Source organism: Poecilia formosa, unplaced genomic scaffold (genome assembly GCF_000485575.1).
Source record: "Poecilia formosa unplaced genomic scaffold, Poecilia_formosa-5.1.2 Scaffold88, whole genome shotgun sequence".
In the NCBI taxonomy this organism is placed as follows: domain Eukaryota; kingdom Metazoa; phylum Chordata; class Actinopteri; order Cyprinodontiformes; family Poeciliidae; genus Poecilia; species Poecilia formosa.
The window spans coordinates 17,429-28,918 of NW_006800027.1; the positions used below are offsets into that span (position 1 = coordinate 17,429).

The following is an 11,490-nucleotide window of genomic DNA, read 5'->3' on the forward strand; positions in this document are numbered from 1 at the left end:
CAAGCTGTAGTCGTATGACTGTAAAAAGTTATTGTTGGAACTATAATGTGTTATCATTCTTACATGTGTATAGATTATTGATCTTACCATAGCAGTCTTATATTACTATACATTATTGTGATTGTCATTTAGAAGTGTTGGCCTCTCACTGTGTCTGTGTTAAAACTTTAGACTGCTGTGTTGAAGATTTTTGACCCACTCTGTCTCTGCTGCAAGATAACTAATCGCTCCCAAGGGAAAGGACTAGATGACCTGTGTGTAGAACTTATAGACAAAACTTGCTTGCCTTTCGCCTCTTCTCTTTATCTCTCCCTTCTCTGAAAGTAATAGACAAGCTCTAACTGGACGTTATCAGAACGCGCGGTGGGCAGCTCGCTGGAGCGGTCCGCTGCGTCTTCTCCTTTCATGAAAGCTTGGTAAAAACTCACTTACGTTGTCTGTGGTTCTTTCTTTTCTATGTAGGTTCAGAAAACACCTATCAGTTATGTTTACCTTCATTCTTAGTCTCATCTAATCTCTTCCTAAGTCATTTTTAGAGAAGAAAAAAAAAAAGCTTTTATTGTGCATTTCCATGTGAAATTACATTAAAATACCACAGCAGTGTAAACTTTGAGATAAGCAGCGAAACACACAGAACTGTCTCAGAGTACACTCAGCACCATTAGCTCAGAAAGCACAGAAAGTTACTCAAAGCCCTTCAACAAATCCGTTAATTAAACACACGTGGACAGTGCCTTGCAAAATTATTCATGTCACACTTTCACACGTGGGAAAACACACATTTCGGTATTTTACTGAGATTTTATGTGACAAACATAAATTAGTGCAAAATTATTGAGTGAAAGAAAAATGAAATACAGTGTTCAACTTTTACTGTAAACAGACTTATAAAACATTTACATTTTGGGACAAAGATGACGTGTGAAATCTTCTCGTTCTATACTTGCATCGTTCTCCTCCAATAATACTTGTTTGTCGACATCTCCTTACTTCTAAAGCCAGGTTGAACCCTGGCTAAATATCCAAGTTCCCCAATTTTTTCTTTTCTTTCATTTCACCTACTCTATTACAAGTTCTTCTGCATTGATTAAATTCAAATTATTTATATAGAACAATGTGAATTTGTATTCCACTCGTTTTACTCTTCACTCCAAGACCAAAATAAAATTCCCCACAACAAACTGCATTTGGAATTCGCATATAGTGAAAACAAGTCAACCTGTTTTGGTAGAAATCCAGCTGTTCTGTGAAGGCCTCAGATGTTTGTTGAAGAACACTGGAGGGCCATTATCTGAAGAACAGTATCTTAGCATTATCTCCATTTCGTGGAGAATTGTTCAATCCGTCATCTAAAAATGAAGAGAGTGGGAGAAATCTGCAGATCAGGCAAGGAGAGCAATACTAAAAGAACCCAGGAGGCTCATAGTGACTCTGGAGGAGCTGCACAGATCCACAGCTCATCTGGAGGAGTACACTTACAGGACAACTATTAGTTGTGCACTCCACAAAAACTAGAGAGGCCAAAAGAAATCCACTATTGAAATAAAAAAAAAAAAAACATGGGTTTACATAAGCCAAGTAGGGAACACAGTGGGAGTAGTTGCTCTGGTCAAATGTTAACCGGGCTCTTACAACTCTTTGGCCTAAATAAAAACCCAAAAAACAACAAGACTAATGAATAACTAGACTATGCTGTGGGGATGTTTTCTTTGGCGGGGGTGGGAGAACTGGTCAAAGTTATTGAGAGAATGGAGATGCTTTTAAAAAGATTTTTCAAAACCGCTAAATTATTTCGTAATTTCACAATTACGCACCACTTTTTGTCAGCCTATCAAGTAAAACCCCAATACAAACATTTCAGCCTGTGGCTATAAGGTGAATACTGGTAAAGTCACAAAGTATGAATGAATTTGCAAGGCTCTGTGTACTACAACTCTTAAGACAACTATATTATCATGAAACTGATAATTCTAGAAAAAAAAATCTTACCACCACGAGCACTTAGTGTTTATGATCACAGGAGATAATAGAGAATAAACATGCTGGCAGCAAGGTGTAGTTCTCAGGCACAGATACATTTCTAACTTATTGTGTTTTGGCTCTGACTTACTTTCAGCCATTGAGCAGCTGCCTCTCTCTTTCTTAAATACTAGCCTGCTTATAAAATTCCTCAACACACATTACATTCTTGTTATACAATCATTTGTTGGAAGAAAAAAAAATACAGACACAACTTCAGCAGTTAACAACAAATTTGAACAATAAGATTGTATTACAAGTGGGCATTACAGTGAGATGGCGAACACAGATGGGAGTGAAACTTAGCAGCGCGGACAGTAGTACAGGATATCTAATAAAATATTTTAAAAATTCAAGTTAGCAGATCGTCAGGCATTATCGTCAGGTGTTTGTTAACCCAAAGAGTGCTGCTTCTTTATGGTGTCCAAGCGCCTCACTCTCTCTTCTGGAGTCTTTCTGTACCAGCTCCTGGGGACAAACAGACACCGTCAGTCCTTATAGTAAAAGCATTGACTTCCTCTGGAATCAAAATGCTCAAGGATTTCTCTTTCTTTCTATACAAGTCAAGGTTCGATCTAGTCCATTGAGCACGCAGAGAAAAGGACAACTCTAAACATTCAGCCAGACCTGAACATTGCTGTTCAAAGATACTCTCCATTCAATATACTATTGGTTAACATTTCAGATGTGACATATTCCTTAAAAGCTGCAGTTGCAATCGCAGAGAAATGTGGTTCCACATGCTGAGTGAACACAAATGTGTGTCACAGGTTTTAGGATTTTATTAATACATTTTAAAAGTCATGCATCTTGTTTCTTCCACTTCACAATTACCAGTATACAGTACATTGGTGATATCACATTTCTTGTGATAATTTAACACATAAAATTCCAATAATATATATTAAAGTTTGCTTTAGCAACGTGAACAAATTGGGAAAAAGTACAATGCATACAAAAACTCTTGCAAGTCTCTGACTGTGAGCAACATTTCTGGAGTAATACTATAGCACATAAAATAAACAAACCTTAAGAATTACCTCAGAAATGATGTGTAACAAAAGAAAGTATGTAAACTAACAGTAAAATGCATCAAAAACTCTGATTTAGGTTAAAACAGATATGCTGAGTCAAGTTTGAATGGATTAAATTAATCTCAGTAACAGCAATAAACTAATCAATCAATAAATCCATAATGGAAAAAAGTAAATTAAAAATAAAAAAATAAAAATGTTTATGTGATTTAAAGCACTTTACAGGTTTAAAACAAAAAAACATAAAAGGTAGAAAAGTCACCCCTGACGGTTCAGCTGGCCTGGAGTAGAGGAAGTCTGGCCCTGACTTGGCTTCTGAACTCTGGAAAACAAACAAAACAGAAATCTCAAGAAAATCTGAAAAAGATTAAGGATAAACGACACAAACCCTGAGAACATGATGTCAAAGAAAGTGTAAAAGGAAAATAAATATCAGTAACCTGTTGGTGGTTGGGCTTTTTGGCTTATGCTGCGCCTTTCTGGCCGCCGCTGGCGATTCGCTGACCCTGAACAATCGCCAAACGTAAAGAACAAAAACAGAGCTAGTCATCTGAAATCCTCCTGACAACAGTAAGGAATGTTGGGAGGAAAATCCTAAGAGACACTCTGCCTTTCCTTACTGATGAATGAAAGTAACTTTACATTTTTCCGTAAGGAATAAATGAATGTGTGTTTTTCCGTACTTCTTCTTCCTGTCCAGAGACCTTTGTGTAGCAGCAGAGAGAGACACTCTGTCTTTGGGGGTCTTTGCTTTCTCCTGCAGGGGAGATCCAGATTTAGAATGAAATCTAAATCTAAATGTGGAGCTAGACAGAAATCAGAAAATATTCTCCCTAATTAATATCTTCCTCTGCTTTATTTTTCTATGTGATACTCGGCCAGTATTGTCAGATTACCAGATCTCGAAGCTTCCTCTCTGCACGCAGCTCCCTGTCCTGCTGCAGAAGGGCCAGTCGGTCCCTCAAAGGTATTTCAAAGAAGATCTCATGGATGTCATACAGGGCTGCACGTAGCTGAAGGACAAATGTGCAAATAGAAACACAAAAGGCAAGGGGGACCTCTGCTGGCTGCACACAGTAATATCACATACCTGAGCTCTGACTCTCTCCTGCAGGGAGAGATCTTGTGAAGTGTAGGGTCCTCTCTTCTGTGCAGCTTCAGTCTCAAATGACTGAATGAATTCTCGCGTATCCTAAGGTAGAGATTTACAAAAGTATTTTTTTGCCTAGTTGATATTTTGAAAAGTTTTAATGTTTTCATTTGTGAAGTCCTTTTCGTCTGGATGCGATCTTACCGCAACGGTTTGACACAGCTGTTTCAGCTTCTCTGTTTTGAGCAGCCTGCGTGTGAGGAAGCCACGAATCATGGCGCCAATTTGACAAAAAGCCTTCTGATGCTCTGCTGTTAGAACCTGCAAACCAAACGAGTTCACAAAGAGAGGTGGGGGGGGGGTCATAAAGATGGACAAGTTCCACTGAAAACATGCTGTTTTCAAATCAAATTAAACCAAAAATATCAAACAGAACATAGACAATGGACAAAACCAGCTATCAATGCCAAAGATGTGACCGATCTGTAAAATGAACTGAATTGCATATGTGGAGATGCAAATAGTGCATTAACATCAATGTAAATTTGAAACAGAAGTTACTTTTGTTTATGCACCAGTGAAAGTCACTTCGGACAGTTGTGGTTTCATCAATTTTGAGCCCAACCTGATCATTTTGAGTTAACTAGTACAAATGCATCAGGGGGTGAGGGTTCCTACAATAGTTTAATTTAAAAATCACATCATTTTCCAGTTTCTAGATTTTTCATTTAGTTTGTTTAAGCAAATATAACTGGGAGTGACTGAATTTATAGAGGGTAACATGCCCATGTCAGCATCTTGAATTACTAGGTTGCACTCATTCAGTGTGGAGGAAGCATGTTTATGCTGACCAGACTTAGCCTCGCTCGGGATTTGTTTGCTGTCCTTGAAGAGCCCCACAGGTAAGCAGCAGGCTGGACAGGGGGGGTCATCACACTAGCAGGAACCGCACTGGGAAAACCTGGAAGAACATCAAACAATGTACTTTTAAGAAAAAAAACTATACAGCTTAAAACGATTACCTGCAGCAGAATGTTTTAAAATAACAAGACACCAATGAATGAACTGGTACCTAAGGTGTGCCCAGACGGTCGCTCTGATGACGTGTGAATGGGGCTCAGTCCAGGACAGGAGGGGCTCATAATGGGACAGCTGCCACTCACAGACCTGTAGCTCCAGTCAAACGTGTCCCCACTTCTTGGCCTCTCACACTCGTGCTTCTTCAGTCTTCTCTCCGTCTCCTCGAGCTCCTGGACGTCAGAGAAAAAAAATAAAAGCTCTCTGCATTGAACAAGACACACAGACAAGACAGTGAACTCAGGTTATGGCTTAAAAATACAATCTGAACTAGTTTCCTGTGTGTTCTGGCAAAATTAAACTTTTTGTAGGTATCTCAAATAGTTGAATCTCAGTGAATTAAATATGTTGGTATAGATTCAGTAATAAAAAGTGATATATATCCATTACTCGCAGAGTGACATATTTAAAATGTGTTTTTCAATTAATTCTAATGGTTTTGGCTTATTTTTGACCAAATGAAATGAAATAACTTTTCTATCAGAGTTTAGCTTATTTAGCCTTTGCATCTTGAGGAGCAACAAAATAAAAGATAAAAAGATCACTGCATTACTAAAAGTACTTCTTTTACACTTTGTTCTCACCAGATGGAGGCGCTGTTGCTCCTTTTCCTGCTCAGCTAGAAGGATGGACATCTGCAGGGCATGTTCCTCCTCTAAACGCCTTTGCATATCTTCCAGAGCCTGGGCTCGCCACTGTGTCTCCTCTGTGTGTTTCCAAACAAAGATACAAGCAAAATCCTCTAACTCCACTTTAGAATAAAAGGAAGAATTGAACTTGGAGGAAAGGTGATACCCGAGTAGGAAAAAACAATTCAGAAATAAAATACTCAATAAATAAAGTCACCTGACTTGACTTGTAACTCAGTAGCATTTCTCAGGACAACTGGTGTTTTCTTGCTGTTGTTTGGAACCGGGGACTCGTCTGGAGTCCCACGGGGCCTCAGCACACACGCAGAAGGGCTTTCTACCTTGTATGATTGGTTCAAAGGGGCAGCAGGGGTGCGCCTACTTGGAGCAAGCCACGTAACACCTGCCATGAAGCGAGGGAGCCTTTCCTGGCTCCGGTCAACCTGCTCAGCTCCAGACTGGAAGGTATTTAGCTGGCTGTCCAGTGTGTGGCAGCGCCGGCGAAATCCTAAAGACAGATGATCGTGGTGTGTCATGGCGCTGGGTACAGAGGAACTCACGGGGCTGTTTTTCTCTTGCACTGGACTGGTACCGCAGTGACTGGACCGACGGCTGCTATCCCTCCTCTCTACGCCCCAGTTGCAGATGGAACCAGCCGAGAGAACCTCTGACCAGTCCACCCGTCCAGCGCCATCCTCTACCCTCCCTGGGCTTCGAGCGATTAGGTCTGCAGGGGCAATAGGAAACGAGATGTGGATGTTCCCTGTAGAAACTGGCCGTGGTTTGCGCCTACAAGGTCGGGGGCTGACGCTGGACTCCGGGCTAGGGAGGTGAGCATATCGTTCTGGTTTGACCGGTGAGAGGGGGACAGACTTTTGGGGACTGGGGTCATACGGAGGCTGCTGCTGCATTGGAGTTGGGCCAACCGGGCTGTGGTGCAGACTGAATCCAAACTCAATACCAGAGTCCCTGATGGGGCTACACCTCTGCTGCTGTTCGAAAGAAACACTCTCTGCTGGGGGAACCTTGCTGATCGGGTCAACCATCTCTGCTGGTCTCTGCTGATTCTGCTCCCGTTGCACGTACTCCCTCGATCTCTTAAGGAGGCTGTCCAAGCTTATGTCCTCATCATCCTCCTCTTCCTCTTCACTTCTCTCTTCATTCTCGACTTTTAAGTCCTTCTCTTCTTTGTATCCATTAACAATGGGCGTCTCAGAGCTAGGATGAGAAGGTGGCTCTACTACGTTTGGCCTAAATTCAGGAACTTTGGGAAGCCCAGGTGAGTCAGTGACCAAAGTGTAGCCGCTGACAGTCGCAGATTTACAAACTGGGGGCTTTATGTTTTTCTCATGTGGCACATCTTGCACCTGAAGAGAAAATACACAGACAAAAAGCTTTTCAAGTAGAGGGAATACTGTATACAAACTTGTTAAAAGTTTAAATGCACTCAGAACAGGTTTGAATGTCTTCAACGTTGAATCTTTATTGATCTGGTTGTACTATTAATTTTTTAGGCTAGAATAATCAAATAAAATAAAATGTTAATAAATTTATTATGGAGTTTTTTCTAATTCAGATACCTTGTTTCTTTAAATGGATCCAAAATGTATCGTCATTCCCCCCGTTTTTAAATAAACATCCCCATGTTTTATGTTTGTCCCAGTTTGTCAGATTTGCAAGAGAGCGACATTTTTTTACAAAATGAGTTGACAAAACATGGCTTTAATCAGATAAAAATATCTCAGCTCTCTGGGGCAGATTTTAAATCAGGCACTCTGTATTTAACTCTGCAAATGTCACCAGAGATTTTAGGGCAATGTGTAATTTAGTTTTTGTGCCACATCCTTGCACAGATGCACCTATTTTTACACTTGAGGCACGAATATGAAATCTTTATATGGAGGAAAACATTCCTCTGTTTTCTTTCCTCGCTGTCATAAACATTTATGACTTTAATCTTCAGATTGTGTTTGACTAATTTGCTTTCACAGGAATCTTTATTTTGCCAGCGCAACATTTTCTTCATATCAACTTATGTGTCTAGGAAGATGCATTGTAGACTGACCTGTACGTGGTCCAGAATGACTTGAACTCGGGCCATAAGCTTGTTTCTCTGCAGGTTCTCTCTGTTCTGCTCCAGCTGGATCGCCCTCTGTCTGTAGCCATGCATAGCTGTGTGCTGCTCTGCACGCAGCTGAAAGAAAAAGTTCATCTTTTTATCTTCTGTTAAGGTGATTCACAAACTCTGACGGTGTCCACACAGATAAAGAATTAGTTAAAGTCTTTACCAAAATGGGGTTTTTTTTGTTTGTTTTTTTTACATTTTTGGAGTTAAAAATCTTAAGATTCTTTCTGTGAGATCCGGGGAAAGAGTTCCTGAAATGGGATGATTCCTGAACACTTTTTGTCAGCAGTGAGGAACAAATGGGTTTTTCAATCAGGCCTGATTCAGCTCCTCATCGATTACCTTTTATCTATTTTCTGTGCCAACTGCTGACGTAATTAGACTCGTCTTATGTGAGAACTCCTGACTTCTTTTAGCAAGAAAATCAAAGGTTCAAACAGTGGAATACCTTAAATGGAATGTTGTTTTTAAAGCGACAAACTGGACTCATGCTTTCTGTATTAAGGGAAGCCAAACGATGAGCCAAAACAGGCTTTGAAGTGATGAATTACCACGTTTTACAGAAATGTTAGATTCTCAAGGTCTTGCAAAGAAATGCAGGAGTATATTTTTATACACCTTACAATAAAATGTCTTATTTTTTGTTCTTATCTTTGTGTGAAGATGCATGCTTCCATTTTGACTGTCTCTTAGATGCTGTTACGCTTGAATTTCCCCACTGAGAAAAGAAAACAAAGGATATTTCTATTCCATTCTATAAAAATTTGAAATGAAATAGAAAAGATTCTTTGTTTTATAAAATGCATTGAAGTTGTGTTGATTCCACCCTGAAAACAAGTAGTCAAACAACTTGATAAAAGCCACAAATAAATATGATATTCATGTATATAAAGCATAAAATAAACTTCCCATTGGAACTGGAACTCGCAAACATTGATTACATATCGAATCATTAGATATGGGTTCTGTTTTGGACTAATAAAAAAGCTCATTATTTCACAACTCTGGCTTGCTTACCAAAGGCAAAAGTATAGGTCTCCCATGAAAGCGGATGACAGAGCCTGTTTTCAGGGAACATAGCGGCTCACATGTCTTCTTCTTGAGTTTCCCCTCCTGCAGCATGGCCAAACTCCGCATACAGAACTCCTCATAGCTCTCCATCCCTGGACGACCACACATCCACTCTCTGGGCAGGAAACACACACCATGTAGCCTTGTCACCCAGCTGTTTAAATCAAATCAAATAAAAACTTGGAATTACAAAAAAGTTTGTGAACCCTTTGGTTTACTGTACACTTAGACTATAAAGAATCATTTTCACATATTTGCCACACATGACTTCAAAAGTCAGCATATTCTGCTTGGATCTTATGCAATAGGCCAACGTGAAGTAGTGCATGACTGGAAAAAGGAAGAAGAAGATATATATAGTTTCCGAGGTTTTGGGCAAATAAAAATCTGCATTTGTATTTAGTGTCATGGAGGCCAGAGATGGCGTTTTGGGGAGGTTTAAGGCAGAATTATATTTTAAAACAAGCATCACTTGAAACAAGAAAAAGTAGACCTGCTGCAAACCTACTTCAAACTAAAATGACAGAAGAAGAAGTTTTTATTAAAGAAGCATCCAATAAGCCCAAGGTAACTGCAGGAGCTCCAGAGATCCACAGCTCAGGTAGAACAATTCGACAACAAAATTTCCCACCTGATCTATTAGTTGTGCAGGCAACAAACCATATGAAAACCAGATATCCTTTCCCACTCCCCGTTTCAGTAATGCACCAATTTGTGCTGGTTTATCACATAAAATGTCCAATTAATACATGTTTGTGAAAAGGGGGTGTCAACATTTTTAATGGCACTATATAATGTAATCAGGAGAGTAGAAGTCCCCTGTAACAATGAAGCTCTGTTTGCTCTCATGTTGTCTCATCACATTCCTGCCATTCTTTTCTGAAGGACTTAGCTGATGACTCGTTTCCTTTTCCGGTGCTTGTGAAAAATGCAGATGGGATTGTGTGTCAAATCAATGCGGTGTATTTTTGGAATATCTGTCAGCAATTATGAGAACAGTGTAGTCCATACAGATTTACGGCGTAAGACAATTGGCACAAAGATTTTTTTTCTTTTTTTTTCCATGGAACATAACCTTTGTAGGTATTACGCTTAAGTTAAAGACAACGTCTTTATAAAGCTGTAACCTCTGACTACCACACAGATTCATGCAGCCCATCACAGCACAGCATGGGGGGGGATGGTTTCCTTTTGGCCCCGCGCTGTTTTAGAGCATGCTTAACCGAATTTGTTCACTGTAATTCAAACATCACCACGGATATCTTCTGAAGCGTTAGAGACCTTTTAATCCAGATGTGCCACATAGAATGACAGCAGATAAACAGCGAGTAGCCATACCTGCGGTTTAGACGGGAAACAGTCGACTATCTTCTGTCGTTTTGCCCCGACGGGCAGTCTTACATGCAGAATAATCTCGCGGAGATGCTAAATATGGGAGGTTTAAGCAGCATGGTTTAGCGTCTGTGCTCCTAATCACGGTTTGACCATCATCGCGGTCATGATCGCTTTCCAACCCTTCCGGGCTCCAACAGCGCCTCCTAGCAACGGGAGCACGCGCCGAACAGTCCAGTCGTTGCTAAACATATTTCTTAGTATGTTAACACATTATGTACGTCATGAAATTTCTGTTTTAGCATAACAGAAAGTAGTAAAACCTTGTGTAATGAAAACCTTGAACAGATTCAATCATTTTCATTTAATTAAAAAGAACAAATATCACATTATTTGTCGATTTTTTTTTAATGATTCATAATGGTCTCCTTTTAACATCACAAAAACTTGACATTTTATAAGACGTGTGCATTTTTGAGAGGCTCTGTTGGTGTTTTTTTATTTATTTTCTCTTTGCTTATATGCTTGTTCCCTTGTCTACTGTGACAAGAGAACAAGTAAAGTGAGAATAAGAGAAATTTGGTATGTTGTGTCATATTTTCATCCCAAAGAAATCAGAATTTGCATACAACATAAAAGTAAACATATTGTGTACATTTACTAAACTAATATAATTTAGAAAAGTTTAGCCTCAAGAATTATACAGAGCATGAAAACAATGGGGGTTTTTTCCTGAATCTCTCTAAATGTTTCATTTATGTAAGGTGCCTATTAGTGTGGAGTGTGCTGTAAGGTCCACTGTGCTTTTTTGCTTTTGAAAAACAATGTTGTGTTTTTAAAAAAATAAATAATTCAACATTTTTGCAAGTCATGCAAAATGTCTAGTATTTCACAACTAAAAGCACTGGAATCGCAATTAATTTTTTATGAAAGCAAGAGAAAAAAGTTGTCTTTGACCCATAAGAAAGGTGAAAATGATATTTTCACAGTCTCCTCCTAAATATTTTAGATGTTCTTCTTGTTATGTTGCATGATATAAGAGAACCTATTTCCACAATGTGCAACATGGTACAAAGACATTCACTAACAGACAAACAAAATGCAACAAAATAC

At 39.4% G+C, this 11,490-nt stretch overlaps 1 protein-coding gene across 3 annotated transcripts; it reads right to left on the reverse strand.

Moving 5' to 3' along the window:
• Positions 1-535: 535 nt before the first annotated feature.
• On the reverse strand, positions 536-10,596 carry ccp110 (centriolar coiled-coil protein 110). 3 transcript variants are annotated; one of them, XM_016674025.1, is made up of 15 exons: positions 10,384-10,596; positions 8,992-9,199; positions 7,915-8,043; positions 6,442-7,216; positions 6,067-6,357; positions 5,805-5,926; positions 5,216-5,393; positions 4,995-5,104; positions 4,348-4,464; positions 4,144-4,245; positions 3,950-4,066; positions 3,737-3,810; positions 3,494-3,559; positions 3,316-3,375; positions 536-2,487 (listed from the first exon to the last, which is right to left on the reverse strand). In XM_016674025.1, the coding sequence occupies exons 2-15, from the start codon at positions 9,151-9,153 to the stop codon at positions 2,412-2,414; spliced, it is 2,379 nt and encodes a 792-aa protein (XP_016529511.1). In that variant the 5' UTR covers positions 9,154-9,199; positions 10,384-10,596; the 3' UTR covers positions 536-2,411. The 3 variants fall into 3 exon arrangements, with proteins under 3 accessions (XP_016529511.1, XP_007557363.1, XP_007557362.1); XM_007557301.2 differs by having other exon boundaries at positions 6,067-7,216; positions 8,992-9,160; XM_007557300.2 differs by having other exon boundaries at positions 6,067-7,216.
• Between the last annotated feature and the right edge of the window lie 894 nt (positions 10,597-11,490).

Excerpts from the sequence above, each read along its gene's own strand:
- ccp110 (XM_007557301.2), bottom strand. The coding sequence starts at position 9,153 with ATGTGTGGTCGTCCAGGGATGGAGAGCTATGAGGAGTTCTGTATGCGG. Across the intron at positions 4,246-4,347 it reads AGCTGTGTCAAACCGTTGCG|GATACGCGAGAATTCATTCA; the intron begins GTAAGATCGCAT and ends TCTCTACCTTAG. Across the intron at positions 3,811-3,949 it reads AGAGGAAGCTTCGAGATCTG|GAGAAAGCAAAGACCCCCAA; the intron begins GTAATCTGACAA and ends TCTCCCCTGCAG.